Genomic DNA, 19,793 nt, shown 5'->3' with positions numbered 1-19,793 from the left:
ATTCATTATCATCAAAAAAAAAAAAAAAATCATCAAAAAAAATCATTATCATTAAAAAAAAACATGACTCAAAACTAACATGCATAATCTAATCTACCTTATAATTAAGCATACTAATAATACCTTAAAAATAACAACTAACTACCATATCTAACATACTACCATACATTTCATCGGGGAAGAGGTGAACTTACGCACCCCTTCATCATTAGAACATAAATTGCATCGCATTACATTGCAAGTGATCTTGCAAATGCACGTATCAAATCCTTCGTAGATATACATACATATTTTAATGTATTAAAATTAACCAATAAAATATTTGGATCTGTTAAAAGTATCTGGAATAAAAAATAAAATATTAATACTATCAATCTCTTTTATTAGAACAGAATAGATAGATAACTAGAAGTAAACTTCCACCTCAGCCCCAACTAATATGTTCAAGGCCAAGATGTCTTTTTTATGTTTACATCTTCTTATCTACCTAATCTACATTATCTGTAACTCTACTTACCTTTAATTTAATTGTTCATCTAACCAGCACAACCTTAACTATAAATAAAAGAAACAAATAATTTTTAAACATTATATAATAACAATATTACTACAAAATAAAATTTTCTTACCTTAAGCTGGTCCATGCTGCTCCATGTTTTAGTTAATTTTAGTTTTTTTTACCAAATATTCTGACACTTTGATTGAAAACAATAGTTGTCTCTCTCTAACTCGATTTATAGATGAGAGTGAAGAGTAAAGCAGGTATTAATTTCTTTAAGTCGGCCATTTTTTTTACGGCGAATTAAAGAAAGTTAGAGAAAATAAGTATTGCCAATGCAACTTCCATAGTTATAGTAATAAATTTTATAGCAAAGTCTAATAAATTAACCGGAAGTAGGATTTCAAGTGTCGGTTAAGCTTTAAAAATCGATGAATTAAGGAATAAGTGCAATAAAACTCATTTAGGATGGTATTAGGAATAAAAAGGTGCAATAATGATACTGTGATATTAGTTTTAAGATAGAAATATATTTATAGAACAATGTTAGTTAATTTTAGTGAAACATACTGAGTATTATATACCCTGGCTCAACCTATGAAGATTAGAAGAGTAAATGAGATAGAACAATACCAATAATGTATCCAGCTACCCTTGCGGTTATATTATTATATAATTTTAAAACAAAGAGATCAAAAGTAAATTAAGGGTCTTTGTTTGATAGGATAAACAAAGGGTTAGATAGTCATATGACTTAGGAATCATAGTTAGTTTAGTTTGGTGAATTTTGGCGAAAGGTTTGACTTAAAAGTGTTAGCACAAGCAAAGCGGTGTTAAAAAAAAAAAGTTAATTCAAGTTGAGTGACAGCAAAGAAAAAAAACTAATCCTAAAGGTAGTTATATAGAATTAAAAAATGAAATACTTTAAATTAAAAATTAATTAAATTTATAGTTACTAAAAGTGAGATTATTGGAGTACTGACGAAGCCTTCAGTATCCAAGAAGATACCACCAAACTAAGCATTTATTTTACAAAGAAAATAGAAAAGAAAAACGCAGAGGTATGTAGTTTGAACCAGGCATAGACTGTGGTGATCTAATCTAGCAAATTTTTTTGTTGTATAGGTACTAGTTGGTGATCCCGGGGTTTCACAAATTAGAGTGGACACGGAAAGTGCCTCTGCTAATCTTTATATATATATATAAAAAGACTATAGATGCCCTGTTCTCAAAGTTAACATAACCATAAATGAATTAACAGAACTAAGTGAGAATTAGGTGATCATCTATAAAAAAAAAAATCCAAGAAAGAAGATAGATAAGATCCTGGAATATACATACATATAGGGAAGTCTTGACCTTCGAGGAAGAACTAACATATATATACATATATATAAAGGAGGCACAACTAGGTGCATATAAAGTGTTAAACAAAATAAATTCTGAGTGAATTAATGAACTAGAGAAAAAAAATCATAAAAGTATTAACGATATAAACGATATAATAAAAAAAAAATACATACATATATATATATATATTTTAAAGCTAGGATACTTAATCTAACTAAAGAAAATAGTATTTAATATAAAAAAAGAAAAGTAACGTAACGTAACTTTAATTAATTTAATTGAAATCTATCATTATCGAATTAAACAATTTGAATTTAGTATCTAATTAAAAATTTAAAAAGAAGTGTGAATTGAAAAAAAAGAGATAAAATCTGCACTTAAGGTAAATCCGCGTAATAATATAATAAGTGAAATTTAACAATAAAACATGTTCCTGATCTGTGCTAAAATAAACCGTGAGTACCTATTTTTACATATATATATATACTTTCTTTCTGGGTAGAAAAAAAGATAAATCCCAGTTAAAGCATCAAAAATTACCGCTAAGAGCAGAATTTTCTTTTTTCTTTATGTTTTTATGAATGATGCCAACAACACCGGGCAAACCTTCATGGTTCTAGCGAACCGTTATCTTGGTGAGATGGTGGATTTAAAAATGGGCATAATCTGGCTTGGAAATAAAGATAAGAAAAATTATATTTAGGAACGATTAGTAATAAGAGGGGGTTTATATCATTAGATTTAGTTTAGTTTAGAATTAGTTATTGATCATAAGAAGCATTATCTATTTCCAAGTCAAGATGATGATTATTGATAATCCATTCTTTCACCAAGGTAATGGCATAGGTGAGTGAGTATGTCTCTTCCTTTCTTTCTTCTCTCTAACCGTCCGTCAGCTGATAGTCTGATTTATTCGAGTAGCTTTCTTCTTTTCTCTTGCTTTATTTTTAACCTTTTTAATAGATCTGGCATGTAATTTTTATGAATTGAACTATAGGTGTTTTGGAAAGGACAAAAACCCACCCGTCCGACGAGCTTACCTGAGCCTCGACAAGCATGCCGCCGTCCTTATTCAAAACTCCAAAAGAGCCCCTATGGCCAAATAACAAGTTCATTTCAGATTGTAGTTTATAGTGACGTCTGCTATCTCAGACTGTAGTTTATAGTGACGTCTGCTATCTCAGATTGTAGTTTATAGTGACGTCTGCTATCTCAGACTGTAATTTAAAGTGGACACTGCTACCTCAGTCAAAACTAGAACTAAGTTTAAGAATTTGAATTATATAAGTTATATGGAATAAAAATGTATAAATTGAAATGAAAGATTGTAAAACATAAATAGTGTAAAACATAAATATTGTAAAACATAAAACCTTTGTGAAACATTGTAAAACACTGAATATAAAAAGAAACAAATAAAGTGAACCTCAAAAGCTAAAGTTTGTTGCTCCTTTAGTTAAACCCTGGATCCAACGAGTATACCCCAGCCTATGACAAAAAGCTCCTCACAGTGCGAACAGTGAGACACCTTTCTTTTAAATTGGTATATCTTAGAATGTTTCCAAGCTAGCTTAACCAAACTTTGAAGTCAGTTTAAGACATATTTTATCTTAATGCTGCAGAAAAAGTAGTAGTTAAAGAATGAATGAGAACATCACATTAGACTAAAATGTAACAAAAGTCAAAACGTCCCACTGTTTGCAAGTAGAGCTGCCAGACGTCCCGATTTCGCCGGGACAGTCCCGACATTTAGACCCTGTCCCGACATCTGTCCCGATTTATAAAATGTCCCGGTTTTGTCCCGACATTCTGTTTCTTAATCAGCGACCGGACCGGGAGCTTATGTTTAAATTCAATGAAAGCTCAGTGTGAGACTTTACCTTTAAAATGGATGAAAAGATTTTTTTCTGTTTAAACTCCCATAAGAGAATTTAATAGTTACTTATGTAAGTGAGATCTAGAACATTCACAATTAAAATATATTCTTACTTTTTTTCAATTTAAAACAAAAAAGAATTTTAATTTTAATTTTTTTTTAAGAATTTAACACATTTTGTTATTTTTTGAACTTAATAAGCCCGATAACTTTTGTAAGAATTCAGAAAATTGAAATCTTTAAATGACAAAAGCCTAGGTTTTCTAAAATTTCACTATTTCAGATCAAAATAAAAAAAAACTTTTAAAACAATTTATTTTTGGTGCAGGCTTAAAGTCAAAAATAAAAAAATAAAATAGAATAAAAATGATTTTAAGCCTGCATTAAAAATAAATTGTTTTAAATAAAATTAGAAAACTGTTGAAAACATAAATTGGGGATTAGTACATTTACTAAAACATCCATCAATAGACAGTTTTTAAGCGGTATCTACGATAAATGTGATTTCATTTTATGGATGAAGATTTTATTATTTTTTAATGAAGATTTTCAAAAAATGGAATTTTGACTAACTCATACTTTTGCAAGAGGTCCACAAAAATTTAGAATAGGTAAGTCGTGCATGGAAAAGTAGTAATCACCTTTGTAAATCTTTTTATTATTTTTTATTTTCAATTTCATGTATTTTTTTGCTGTCCCGATTTGTCCCGACTTTTGAAGTCTGTTGTCCCGACATTAATAAAATTTTATCTGGCAGCCCTATTTGCAAGGGGTGCGATCAGTGAGACAAGATAAGGTGAACAGTAAGACTAACGGATAAAACCGAAACAAATTAACGAAAACGTCAAATAATTAAATTACAAGTATATAATTAATTAATTTATGTTACTTTAACCCATTTCTTCAAAAAAGTTACAAAAAAGCCAAACAAAAACGAAAGAAAAAACACCTCCAAATCATATTGAAATCATTTTAAAATCATAGATTTTTTTAAAATCTATGTCTCACTGTTTGCTTTTTAAAAAAGTCAAAACGTCTCACTGTTTGTAAGGGGTGCGATCAGTGAGACAGGATAAGGTGAACAGTAAGACTAACGGATAAAACCGAAACAAATTAACGAAAACGTCAAATAATTTAGTTACAAGTATATAATTAATTAATTTATGTTACTTTAACCCATTTCTTCAAAAAAGTTACAAAAAAGACAAAAAAACGAAAGAAAAAACAGCTCCAAATCATATTGAAATCATATTGAAATCATGTTAAAATCATAGATTTTTTTAAAAACTATGTCTCACTGTTTGCTTTTTAAAAATGTCTCACTGTTTACTTTTTCTCATTTTTCGGAAAAATATAAAATTACAAAACACGAGAAGGAATTCTAAGTACCTACATGACTTTTTTTATGAAAGAACATATAAATATGATACATATGTAAAAAAAAGTTCTGTCCATTAACCTGATTTTTTTGTGTTATACACCTTTTTCAAAACACTTCAAAAACTACTTCCACCTGATTTTGTGTGATATTTTCCGGTGTGGAAAATGGATAGCTTTAATTTAATCGGAACAAAATTTAAAGACACAGATGGGGAAATAAACGTTTTGACCCAAACAAGCGTTACTGTGCTTTTAAAAAAATACCTTTAAATCATGTAGCTTATGTTGGTATACATATAAAAAATTAAAACTTTCTTATTCATTTTTTGAAATCTGCGCCTAACTTAGTTTAACCTGCAAAATTAGGACTTCTGGACATAAGATTTTTTTAGATTTTTGATATACCTAAGTTATAGAATATCCAAACATAGATAGAAACAAAAAAATTAGCCTATTAGCACTAATTCCAAGATTGTACCAGGATGTTTTTTTGTGCATACCCTTAAATTTCCCCTTTTCTCAAAAAATACCAATTTTTCATAGATATGAATGTTTTTTTCATTGCATTGTTTTGATTCTTAATGATAATGGATATGAATTTGGTTTCTCTATCATAACTTTTAAGGGTTTTTCGGTAGTAAGTTTGCAACTGTTATAATAACATGGGTTGACAGATGAAAAACAGGTATATTTTTTTTCAGAGACGTCAGATTGTCTTGATTTTAGATTTTTTGGCATCAGCATTAAAAAATACCTCGAAGTTATGTATCATATCGCCCCGTTTCTGCGTGAACCACGTATCAACAAAGCAAATTTTGTTCAGTTCTTAAAAGAAATATTAATACAGTCAAATAAGGTGAAATAAGGGGTAAACCTCGGAATGAATGCTAATAGAAATTTTTTTTGCTCAATATCTTTGTTTTGGCAAAACTCTAGAAAAATCTCATGTCCGCAAGTCGCGATTTTCAAGGTCAAAGCGCGAAATTGAGATTTTCATAATTAAATAGACACTGGTACTATATACACATATGATACATGATTTCGAGGTATTTTTTAATGCTTATGCCAGAAAATCTAAAATCAAGACCACCTGACGTAGGTATCTAAAAAAAAGTTATACCTGTTTTTCATCTGTCGACCCATATTGTTATAACAGTTGCATACTTAGTACCGAAAAACCCTTAAAAGTTATGGTAGAAGGTAGAGGAACCAAATTTTGCATGAAGGTTTTTATATCCATTATCATTAAGAATCAAAACAATGCAATGCAAAAAGCATTCATATCTATGATAAAATGGTATTTTTAGAGAAAAGGGGTAATTTTGGGATATGCAATAAAAAACATTCTGGTACGATCTTGGAATTAGTGCTAATAGGCTAATTTTTTTGTTTCTATCTTTGCTTGGATATTCTATAACTTATGTCAAAAATCTAAAAAAAATCTCATGCCCCCAAGTCCTAATTTGACTGGTTTGAAGATAAGGTGCAGATTTAAAATAATTTAAAAACAACACTTCAGATATTTGTGTCAGATCAACATGAATAAGGTGCATTAATTTTCAGGGATGGTCAGGTTGACTTGTTTGTGAGCTTTGTTGGAATAAGTGTTAAAAAATATCTACCTTTAAATCATGTCGCTTATGTTGGTATACATATATATAAAAATTTACACATTTCTTATTAATTTTTTTAAATCTGCACGTAACTTAGTTTAACCTGCAAAATTAGAACTTGCGAAAATTTGTCTTGCAATTAGAAATATGAATTGAACAAAAGGAAATCAAGTTATGTTTAAGACATATTGATTGAGTTGTTTCTACACTTAAACCTTTATAACTATTATTTTTGTAAGTTTTCGCAATGTTTAACAGAAAATTAAATCTTTTAAGAAAATGTACTTACGAGGTTCAAGCAGAAACGGGACGATATGTGTATATAATCCCATATCTAGTAGATATTGCTAATTTTGAAAATCTCAATTTCGCGATTTGACCTTGAAACTCGCGACTTGCGGACATGATATTTTCTAGACTTTTGAGGCATGTTATAGAATGCCAAAACGAAGATATTGAGCAAAAAAAAATTGACTGTATTATGTGTCATAAATAATTTTTGACCTTTACCCACTCCCTCTTGTCCGCGAAAAAATACCCTCCCACCCAATTTTTTTGTTTAGAAATGTGATGAAAGTTGGATTGGGAACATTTTTTGTAGGGCGATTTTTTTAATTGTGTACCGTTTTGGAGGGAGGGGGTTTCTAAAGGTTTCACCTTTTTGTTATTTTTTTTAAATTTTCGGTATGGCTATGGCAGCCATGTTGGATGCAAAAATTTTTTTTTTACAAAAAACCATTTGTATATTCTAAGTTACAATTTAAGACCATAACCATTAACATTTGGTGCAGCGTTCCTATGATATAAGCGTTGGAAGGTGGCCATATTGATTTTTTTAAAAATCAAATGTCGAAACTTTTTTATTTTTTTTCCTGATTTTTCGACAAAACTTCAGTAATTTTATATTTATATTCGTTGAAGAATCTTATCAGAATTCATTTAAGACTTTTATCTTAAAAGTGCATTGCACATGTCTCGAATTATTTACATTTCAATTCAACCATGTCAAACAAATTTTCGTTTTTCTATGAGAGCTTTTTGAAATCTCATTCTCTCCGCTTTTTTTACAAAATATTTTTGGAAAATTTAAATTTTTGCTTTGTGTCAAACAGTGTGATCAACAAAGTTTTTCGAGTCAACGCGTTGACACTGCTAACTAAACGTCACGTTGACACACCTTCACGTCAACGTCATATAGGACAGCATTGACGCAATGGTGCAATCGTGTGATAGTCAATGTTTTATGCATTGACACTATGAATGTTGACGGTGAGATGACAGAAAGAATATGGCTTTTTTCTTGACGTCAGAGAGTCAACGCGTTGACCGATTTCGTTGACCGTGTAATCAAAGCTTAAGTATTTGTTTTTTAATTAAATTTTTAATACATAAAAATGAAAAATGTATGCAAATTGGTTGTCTCTGTTCACATCTCTGATGAATTGTTGTAAAATGCTCTAATTTTAAAGGAGCCAAAATGCGGTAAATCGGAAATAAAAATTTTCAGGAGCGAGTGATATGTTCAGGGGGCCTGTTTGGCAATAAATAGCCGGCTCTGGCAACACTGGTAGGTATTCCTATCAATTAACTTGTTTGGTGTACATTTTGTATTTTGCTTGTAATCCTTTTTCAAAGTCAAAAGTGCGCACAAACAACTCTATTCTTTTAAGTAGCATGAAAGAATTTTAAAAGAAAAAGTTTTTATATTTCAGATAAAATATACAGTCCCAAAGGACTCCGGAGCATATGAGTGTCAAGTTTCAACAGCTCCACCTGTTGGCCTCGTTATCTATTTATCAGTTGTTGGTAAGTAAAGGCAAAAGAAAAATTTTCTCCCTTCAATTTGTAATCCCTTCAAAAAATTTCCTAATAGATCGAACGCATTAAAAAAAATGAACGGCCCCACGTAATTGCTCTTACAGTTCAAAATATCTAGATTTTATTTAAGTATTTATATAAAATTAATGATGTCCCAAATATTCTGAAAGACAATTTTTTAATCCGAATCGAAATAAGTAATAACAAACTAGGTTGACACCAGTGTTAGCAAAAAAAGTAATCTGATTAACGATTACTTATTACAAAATATAATCAGTAATCCGGATAACTGCTTACTTTTTGTAATCAGTAATCCGGATTACTGATTACTTTTTGCAATCAGTAATCGATTACTGATTACAGTAATCAGTAACCAAATTACATTTTTTTTAATTACCGTCGCGACCGTCGAGATACTTGGCTCATAAGGTTAGAGCTTAAAATTATAGTCAAATGAAAGATAAGTTGATACTGAAAATAGGGTTGCCACTTCTAAAATGGGAACTTCCATGTGGCAACCCTATTTTAAAGGAAAAATTGTCACATAACTAATACATTCATATCTTTGTTGTTTGGCCGGATAAAAAAAAATTTGAAATGCCAAACGAAAGTCAAAATAGTAGAAAAAAATAATAAACAAAATATAAAGAACGTAACCCTGCAAATGTGGCAACCTCATTCAAATGAAAACAACACTGACAAAAATCTTCTTTGAAAAAAACAGTATAACTTTGTATGCACTAGAAAGCTAAACTATACAAAATACTTTAGATAATATTCGCTTCTATCTAAAAAACGTCGGGTGCCACATCGCAAATGTAGACAAGTACTCGGTAACCCTACTTAAATGCTAAAACACACTAAAATAACTTGTTTTTAAGCCAATGTGTATAAAATTTGATAGAGTTAAAGGCTATGACATACATAATATTTTAGCTAAGACTCTCTTCTATCTAAAAAATGTTGGATGCCACCTCGCAAATGCAGACAAGTACTCGGCAACCCTACTCAAATGCTACAAAACACTAAAATCACTTGTTTTTAAGCCAATGAGTATAATATTTGATAGAGTTAAAGGCTATGACATACATAATATTTTAGCTAAGACTCTCTTCTATCTAAAAAATGTTGGATGCCACCTCGCAAATGCAGACAAGTACTCGGCAACCCTACTCAAATGCTACAAAACACTAAAATCACTTGTTTTTCAGCCAATGAGTATAATATTTCATAGAGTTAAAGGCTATGACATACATAATATTTTAGCTAAGACTCTCTTCTTTCTAAAAAATGTCGGGTGCCACCTCGCTAATGCAGACAAGTACTCGGCAACCCTACTCAAATGCTAAAAAACACTAAAATCACTTGTTTTTTGGCCAATGTGTATAATATTTAATAGAGTTAAAGGCTATGACATACATAATATTTTAGCTAAGACTCTCTTCTATCTAAAAAATGTTGGGTGCTCGGCAACCCTACTCAAATGCTAAAAAAAACTAAAATCACTTTTTTTAAGCCAATGAGTAAAATATTTGATAATAATAATAATAATAATAATTAATAATAATAATAATAATAATTTTTTTTTTTTTTTTTTTTTACTTTACTTGTGGAGGAATGCGTTACGCACCATAAGGAGGTATCCATACCTCCCCGTGTGTCGGACTCACCACCAAGGAAAAAATGTTAAAACCTTATAATGGCATACCGACTAAACCTCCAAAAGTGTCACGAAGAACCCCCCCTCGGGACCACGGGATTGCACTTCTTCAAGAGGGGGTGCTGTTGTACGGCCCATTCTGGGCTCACGTCTTGTGGCGAGATCTTTTCTTCCTCTGCTTTCTTCGTTCCTAGGTTAGGAAGGGTAAGGTTAGGGAGGTTACGTTAGGGAGGTTAAGTAAGGATTAGGTGGAATTAGTTGGGTATCGTTAGTTTAATATTAGTCTTTGATTAGGTGAAGTTAGGTTACGTTAGTTGAAAGTGGTTTGGTTAAATTTGGTTAGGTTAGTTGGTTAATAGGTTAGGAAAGGTTAGGAACGCGGAACTGTTCTTCTTCTCTTTTCTTATTTCTGAGGAGCTGATTTGTGTATGCACTGATCGCGTTCCAGTTGTGTTGGCTAGTAAGCATCTTCTCGACTATGTTCTCTGGAGTGATGGTGCCAATGTTTGTCTCCAGTTCTTCTCTTTGTGCTGCCCATCTGCTGCAGACGAAGAAGGTATGTTGTGCATCGTCTTCTTGGGAGTCCCCGTACTGGCATGCTGGACTACTCGTTTTGCCGATCTTGTGGAGAAATGCGTTGAAGTAACCGTGTCCGGTGAGTAATTGGGTGACGTAATAATTAACTTCACCGTGTTTCCGGTCTTTCCACTCAGCCACATTTCTAATCAGCCTCGCCGTCCATCGTCCTCTGCTTTCTGCGCACCAACGTTCTTGCCACTTCTGTATGGTCAGCTGCTTAGCCTCTTCTGCTGCCGCTTCCAACCCCATTTCCGCCTTTTTGTCGTAGACATACTTCCTTTCTGTCGCTAGGAGATCGATAGGGGTCACTCCAGCGATTACAAGGACAGCTGGTTCCGACACCGTTCGATAAGAGCTTGCCACGCGTAGAGCTCCGCATCTTTGTACTGCTGCCATCTGCTTTCGGTACTTCTCTTGCTTAAGTGCGTCCGCCCATATTTCGCTGCCATACAGAAGGATGGAATGCGTTGTCGCCATCAGTAGCTTCCGCTTACTGGCCGTTGGTCCCCCAACGTTCGCCATCAGTCTGCTCAGTGATGTGGTAGTTTTTGATGCTCTTTCCGATGCTGCCTTTATTTGTTGCCAGTAGGTTAGCTTTGTGTCGAGCCTCAATCCCAAGTACTTCACTGTCGCGCTGCTTCTTATCACTTCGGCCCCGATTTGGAAGTCGATTTGTGTAGGAATCCTCTTCCTCGTCAGAAGAACTATCTCTGTTTTTTCCGTGGCTAGGCTGAGTCCATGCTCTTCCATCCATGAATTTGTCCGTCGCATGACCTGGTTCAGCTTTCTTTGCGCGCTATCGGTGTTTCGTGCCGTAATCACCGCGGCGATGTCGTCAGCATAGCCAACCAGGAAGGCATCGTCAGGCATCTCCATGCGAAGGATATCATCATAGGAGATGTTCCACAGGTCTGGTCCTAAGATTGACCCCTGCGCTGCCCCAGATGTGACTTCCTTCCTTCGCTGGCCTTCTGCGGTCTCGTAGATCAGCTCTCGATCCCTGAGATAGTTCTTCACCATCCGTAGCAGATAGGCAGGAACGTGGAATCTCCATTCGAGCGCATGTAAAATATCGCTCCACCTGGCCGAGTTAAAGGCGTTTCGAACATCCAGCGTTGCCAGCAAGACGATCTCCTTCGAGTAGTGGTTTCTTTGTTGGGCAATTTGGACTGCGTGCACTACTTCTTGTATTGCTCCGATAGTAGAGCGGCCTCTCCGGAAACCGTACTGTCTCTCTGACAGATCGCCCGACGCTTGTACTGCTGCTGAGAGCCGCGGTTTCAAAAGCTTTTCCAGGAGTTTCCCCGCAGTGTCTAGCATGCACAGAGGTCTGTATGCCGATGGGGAATCCGGGTCTCCTTTGCCTTTGCTGATGAGCACGAGTCGTTGTTTCTTCCAGCTCTTAGGGAAGACGCCTTCTATTAGGAAGCTGTTAAACATGTTCAACAGTAATTGGGGACATGCTTTGGCGGTCGCTTTCCGGACTTCTGTGGGGATTCCATCGGGGCCCGGAGCTCTTCGGTTTTGCAGGGACTGCACAGCTATGCTCAACTCCTCCTCACTGAAGAGAGGGATATCCTGTCTTTGGACCGGTGTGTTGTCAGTTGTCCTGATAGGATGAGTTGGGAATAGAGTTTCGACAATGTGCTCCATTTTTTCTTCGCTTAGGACTGGGGGTGCCATCTGAGCTCCTAGTTTACGCGTGACGATCTTGTAGCCTAGTCCCCAGGGGTCGCTATTGACATCACGGCGGAGATCCTCCCATTTCTCTCTCTTGCTCGAATTGATGGCCCTCTTGAGCTCGGATCTCTTGGTTCTGAACTCCGCTATGGCGTCCTCCATAGGTTCAGCGTTTCTTCTCCTTCTCCCCCTGGTAACTATTCGTCGAAGTTGTAAACATCTTCGGCGTAACGCAGCTATCTCCTCTGTCCACCAGTACACTGGATCTCTATTTCTGTTGGCACCTCTTGTCCGGGGCATTGAGGAATCGCAGGCGAGCCGAATAAGTTGCATCGTGGCTTCAGCCTTGGTTTCAGCAGGTCCTTCTACTCGCAGCACAGCATCTGCCCCTTCCTCGATCACTCCCTTTAAAACATCCGCGTTAAGCCTGTTTAAGTTCCACCTTGGAGCCCGTGGTTGGTGACGTAGGTTTAGGGCTCGTTGGTTTTCCTCCAGGTCGAAAACGATATACTGGTGGTCGCTACCTGTATAGTCCTCGATTACTCTCCAGTTCTTAATTTTTGCGAATGCGGTGCCCGTCGCAAAGGTAACATCTGGAATAGTGCCTCTGTGTCCTGGTCTCCTGAAGGTGGGGGTATTTCCTACGTTAGCTACGTATAGCCCACGTCTTGCGGCCATCTCGAGTATTTGCCTTCCTCGAGAGTCTGTAGTTGGCATACCCCACTCCTGACCTCTGGCGTTGAAGTCTCCAGCCACTAGAATGTCTCCCTCGGTTTGATTTAGAAAATCTTCTAGATCTTCCAGTTTTTGACGGAACTCTTCGATTCTTTCATTAGGAGTGAGGTATATGCTAACTACTGTCAGCCTTCCACTTTTAACCCATGCGAAGCCTCTTTCTGCCCCTTTTCTCTCAATGAGGAATTTTCTTGTGCCAGGGATCCAAACAGCAGCAGTTCTGAGCAGATCCGGGATCCAGTTTGGTCCATCCTTATCACGGTATTGCTCGCTTACGATGACAATGTCAGCTCGCAATTCCATAACAAGTTTTGTCAGGAGGCTATCTGCGGTTAGACTCCTGTGGACATTCGCTTGAAGGATTTTGGTCATTTTGAGGACGCCTTTTTCGCCTGTTCAAGTGCTTTCCTAAACACTTGGCAGTTTCCTGTGCCTGGCACGTGGTTCAAGGATGGTGTGTTTTCAAGGTCGGCACAGAGGCAACATTTTGAAGAGTTTTTGCAATCCTTCATTTTGTGTCCTTTCTCTCCACAGTTGATACAGAGTCCTTGGCCCTTTCTGTCCATACTGGTACAAGACGATTGTGTATGCCCATATCCAAAGCATTTGAAGCACCTTTTAACTTCAACTCGTCTGCGGATTCGACATTGGACCCATCCAATTTTTATTTTGGGGGATTTCAGCATATCGTTGGCTGCTCTTGCGCTAATTTGAACAATGGCCATCTTCAGCGAACTTCTGTTTTTGCCTGTGATCGCTACCTGGATATCTGTTGTAATATCGAGGAGTTTCTTTTTGACAGCTTCCTCGACTTCCTCTGCGGTTGTCAGCTCGTCCAGGTCCCTTATTTCTATAGCCACTTTCGGTTCGAGGTTTTGGACCGTTGCCTTATCTCCTAGTATGGACTTCAGGGATTCACCAAAAGCTTTTTTGTCCTTTGTTTTTGCTCCGAGTTCGAGAAGCACATGTCCAGATTTTGTCTGCCGAACATTTTTGACAACGGTTTCGGTGTCGTCTGGATTCGCTTTGGTTCGGATTTCCCTCAGAATATCGGAGAATTTCTCCGTTACCTTCGGCTTGATTAAGATAGCTTCAGGTCGAGCTCTCCGTCGGTCGCGTTTTTTCCCCTTCTTCTTCTAATCTTTTGGGCCTTCTTTGGGATTTTCTTGGGTGTTGCTCTTTTGGCTTGTCCCTGCCGCCCCCGTCGCCTTTTTCGGAGCCTTTTCTCCCATCGTTTCTGCGGATTCAGCAATTTTAGCATAGCTCTGTTTTCCGTTGCTATCCGCCGTTCTACCGGAATCTTTGGGATCGGAAGCGGGTGCTTTTTGAGCCTGTTTGTCACCCGCTGTTGCCACGTGATACCGTTCACCAGTTTGAGACTTCCTGGTTCTTTTCCCTTGTGTTTTTGCAAGTGGGCTAGATGGTGGTCTCTTTGTTGTGCATGTTTGTTTGTCCACGTCTTCGTTTGTTTGTGTGCCAATATCCTCTGTTTTGACTTTCGAACTTACATCCTTAGTTGTCGTAGGGCAGACTTTCTTGTTTTTCTTGTGGAGCCAGTTCATTATGTCAATAGACTCTTCTAATACCTCAATCCCGTTTTTGATGTCCTTGCTAATATTTTTCTGTTTCTCGCAAGCAAGTTTCATTGTCTTCAACACTTTCATGCACTTTTCAACCTCTTTGGATATATTGTCTTCATCCGATTCTGCTAGTGTTTCTTCTACAGGTGTCTCACTAGCTATAGAGGTTACAACGACTGGCTCTGCTTCTTTTCCTGTGAGCCTTCCACCTCGGGGGGGTGTACGAGGTATTTTTGGGATTCTCTTGAAAGGATCCGGGGTACCTTCGGGGCCTTTGCTTGTAGTGATACTTTCGTTGGGAGCCAAGTGTGCTACTCCCAAGGAAGGGTTTACATTAACCTTTTCATTTCCATTTCTATTGCAGTCGCTGTATATCGACGTCCCGGGGCCTGCGCGCTCACCCCTGTCAGACGCCGGTACTGGGGATCCGACTCCCTGCACCGTAAAATTTCTCTCCCTTACTTCACTCTCCATATTTGGTTTGTTGTTCTGTGTTCCTTCACATAGTAGTTTTTGTTGGTCCGCGTGTGGTATTTTATTTCCCACATACCCTGCATTTCAAAGAAATACCGAGCGTTCCACTATCCGCCACCTGTGGACGCGTCCTCTAGGGGAAAAACTACAAAACCCCCGAGGAAATAATAATAATAATAATAATAATAATAATAATAATAATAATAATAATAATAATAATAATAATAATAATAATAATAATAATAATAATAATAATAATAATAATAATAATAATAATAATAATAATAATAATAATAATAATAATAACAATAACAATAATAATAATAATAATAATAATAATAATAATAATAATAATAATAATAATAATAATAATAATAATAATAATAATAATAATAATAATAATAATAATAATAATAATAATAATAATAATAATAATAATAATAATAATAATAATAATAATAATAACAACAATAATAATAATAATAATAATAATAATAATAATAATAATAATAATAATAATAATAATAATAATAATAATAATAATAATAATAATAATAAATTAAATATAAAATATAATAATAATAATAATAATAATAATAATAATAATAATAATAATAATAATAATAATAATAATAATAATAATAATAATAATAATAATAATAATAATAATAATAATAATAATAATAATAATAATAATAATAATAATAATAATAATAATAATAATAATAATAATAATAATAATAATAATAATAATAATAATAATAATAATAATAATAATAATAATAATAATAATAATAATAATAATAATAATAATAATAATAATAATAATAATAATAATAATAATAATAATAATAATAATAATAATAATAATAATAATAATAATAATAATAATAATAATAATAATAATAATAATAATAATAATAATAATAATAATAATAATAATAATAATAATAATAATAATAATAATAATAATAATAATAATAATAATAATAATAATAATAATAATAATAATAATAATAATAATAATAATAATAATAATAATAATAATAATAATAATAATAATAATAATAATAATAATAATAATAATAATAATAATAATAATAATAATAATAATAATAATAATAATAATAATAATAATAATAATAATAATAATAATAATAATAATAATAATAATAATAATAATAATAATAATAATAATAATAATAATAATAATAATAATAATAATAATAATAATAATAATAATAATAATAATAATAATAATAATAATAATAATAATAATAATAATAATAATAATAATAATAATAATAATAATAATAATAATAATAATAATAATAATAATAATAATAATAATAATAATAATAATAATAATAATAATAATAATAATAATAATAATAATAATAATAATAATAATAATAATAATAATAATAATAATAATAATAATAATAATAATAATAATAATAATAATAATAATAATAATAATAATAATAATAATAATAATAATAATAATAATAATAATAATAATAATAATAATAATAATAATAATAATAATAATAATAATAATAATAATAATAATAATAATAATAATAATAATAATAATAATAATAATAATAATAATAATAATAATAATAATAATAATAATAATAATAATAATAATAATAATAATAATAATAATAATAATAATAATAATAATAATAATGATAATAATAATAATAATTTTTTTTTTTTTTTTTTTTTACTTTACTTGTGGAGGAATGCGTTACGCACCATAAGGAGGTATCCATACCTCCCCGTGTGTCGGACTCACCACCAAGGAAAAAATGTTAAAACCTTATAATGGCATACCGACTAAACCTCCAAAAGTGTCACGAAGAACCCCCCCTCGGGACCACGGGATTGCACTTCTTCAAGAGGGGGTGCTGTTGTAGCGCCCATTCTGGGCTCACGTCTTGTAGCGGGATCTTTTCTTCATCTGCTTTCTTCGTTCCTAGGTGAGGGAGGGTTAGGTTAGGTAGGAAACCTTAGGATTAGGTTAGGTTTAGGTTAGATTAGTTGGGTTTCGTTAGTTTAAATTAGTCTTTATTAGGTGAAGTTAGGTGACGTTAGTAGAAGTTGGTTTGGTTAGATTTAATAAGGTTAGTTGGTTAATAGGTTAGGAAAGATTTGGAACGCGGAACTGTTCTTCTTCCATCTTCTTGATTCTGAGGACCTGGTTGGTGTATTTACAGGTCTCATTCCAATTATGTTGGCTAGTTAGCATCTTTTGGACTATATTTTCTGGAGTGATGGTGCCAATGCTTCTCTCCAGTTCTTGTCTTTGTGTTGCCCATCTGCTGCAGGCGAAGAAGGTATGTTGTGCATCGTCTTCTTGGGAGTCCCCGTACTGGCATGCTGGACTACTTGTTTTGCCGATCTTGTGGAGAAATGCGTTGAAGTAACCGTGTCCGGTGAGTAACTGGGTGACGTAATAATTAACCTCCCCGTGTTTCCGGTCTTTCCACTCAGCTACATTTCTGATCAGCCTCGCCGTCCATCGTCCTCTGCTTTCTGCACACCAACGCTCTTGCCACTTCTGTATGGTCAGCTGCTTAGCCTCTTCTGCTGCCGCTCCCACTCCCATTTCCGCCTTCTTGTCGTAGACGTATTTCCTTTCTGTCGCTAGGAGATCGATAGGGGTCACTCCAGCGATTACAAGGACAGCTGGTTCCGACACCGTTCGATAAGAGCTTGCCAGGCGTAGAGCTCCGCATCTTTGTACTGCTGCCATCTGCTTTCGGTACTTCTCCTGCTTAAGTGCGTCCGCCCATATTTCGCTGCCATACAGAAGGATGGAATGCGTTGTCGCCATCAGTAGCTTCCGCTTACTGGCCGTTGGTCCCCCCACGTTCGCCATCAGTCTGCTCAGTGATGTGGTAGTTTTTGATGCTCTTTCCGTTGCTGCCTTTATTTGTTGCCAATAGGTTAGCTTTGTGTCGAGCCTCAATCCCAGGTACTTCACTGCCGCGCTGCTTCTTATTACTTCGTCCCCAATTTGGAAGTCCGTTTGTGTGGGAATCCTCTTCCTCGTCAGAAGAACTATCTCTGTTTTTTCCGTGGCTAGGCTGAGTCCATGCTCTTCCATCCATGAATTTGTTCGTCGCATGACCTGGTTTAGCTTTCTTTGCGCGCTATCGGTGTCTCGTGCCGTAATCACCGCGGCGATGTCGTCAGCATAGCCAACCAGGAAGGTATCGTCAGGCATCTCCATGCGAAGGATATCATCATAGGAGATGTTCCACAGGTCTGGTCCTAAGATTGATCCCTGCGCTGCCCCAGACGTGACTTCCTTTCTTCGCTGGCCTTCTGCGGTATCGTAGATCAGCTCTCGATCCCTGAGATAGTTCTTCGCCATCCGTAGCAGATAGGCAGGAACGTGGAATCTCCATTCGAGCGCATGTAGAATATCGCTCCACCTGGCCGAGTTAAAGGCGTTTCGAATATCCAGCGTCGCCAGCAAGACGATCTCCTTCGAGTAGTGGTTTCTTTGTTGGGCAATTTCGACTGCGTGAACTACTTCTTGTATTGCTCCGATAGTAGAGCGGCCTCTCCGGAAACCGTACTGTCTCTCTGATAGATCGCCCGAAGCTTGTACTGCTGCTGAAAGTCGTGGTTTCAAAAGCTTTTCCAGGAGTTTCCCCGCAGTGTCTAGCATGCCCAGAGGTCTGTATGCCGATGGGGAATCCGGGTCTCCTTTGCCTTTGCTGATGAGAACCAACCGTTGTTTCTTCCAGCTCTTAGGGAAGACGCCTTCTATTAGGAAGCTGTTAAACATGTTCAACAGTAATTGGGGACATGCTTTGGCGGTCGCTTTTAGGACTTCTGTGGGGATTCCATCGGGGCCAGGAGCTCTTCGGTTTTGCAGGGACTGCACAGCTATGCTCAACTCCTCCTCGTTAAAAAGTGGGATATCCTGTCTTTGGACCGGTGTGTTGTCGGGTGGTCTGACAGGATGAGTTGGGAATAGAGTTTCGACAATGTGCTACATTTTTTCTTCGCTTAGGACTGGGGGTGCCATCTGAGCTCCTAGTTTACGCGTGACGATCTTGTAGCCTAGTCCCCAGGGGTCGCTATTTACATCGCGGCGGAGATCCTCCCATTTCTCTCTCTTGCTCGAATTGATGGCCCTCTTGAGCTCGGATCTCTTGGTTCTGAACTCCGCTATGGCGTCTTCCAAAGGTACAGCGTTTCTTCTCCTTCTCCCCCTGGTAACTATTAGTCGGAGTTGTAAACATCTCCGGCGTAACGCAGCTATCTCCTCTGTCCACCAGTACACTGGATCTCTGTTTCTGTTGGCACCTCTAATTCGGGGCATTGAGGAGTCACAAGCGAGCCGGATTAGTTGCATCGTGGCTTCTGCCTTGGTTTCAGCAGGACCTTGTACTTGCAGTACAGCATTTGCCCCTTCCTCGATCGCTCCCTTAAAAACATCCTCGTTTAGCCTGTTTAGGTTCCACCTTGGAGCCCGTGGTTGGTGACGTAAGTTTAGGGCTCGTTGGTTATCCTCCAGGTCGAA

At 35.3% G+C, this 19,793-nt stretch overlaps 1 protein-coding gene across 1 annotated transcript in view; it reads left to right on the top strand.

The window, feature by feature from the left end:
- Window positions 1-19,793, top strand: part of LOC129907137 (hemicentin-2-like) — a gene marked incomplete in the record, with an annotated part of 112,986 nt that overhangs the window by 78,813 nt on the left and 14,380 nt on the right. Inside the window, 1 exon segment of the mRNA XM_055983208.1 lies at window positions 8,431-8,524. Within this exon segment, the coding sequence (XP_055839183.1) occupies window positions 8,431-8,524 (94 nt within the window).

This window comes from Episyrphus balteatus, chromosome 1 (genome assembly GCF_945859705.1).
Source record: "Episyrphus balteatus chromosome 1, idEpiBalt1.1, whole genome shotgun sequence".
In the NCBI taxonomy this organism is placed as follows: Eukaryota; Metazoa; Arthropoda; class Insecta; order Diptera; family Syrphidae; genus Episyrphus; species Episyrphus balteatus.
This window is presented reverse-complemented; position numbering and strand designations above follow the sequence as displayed.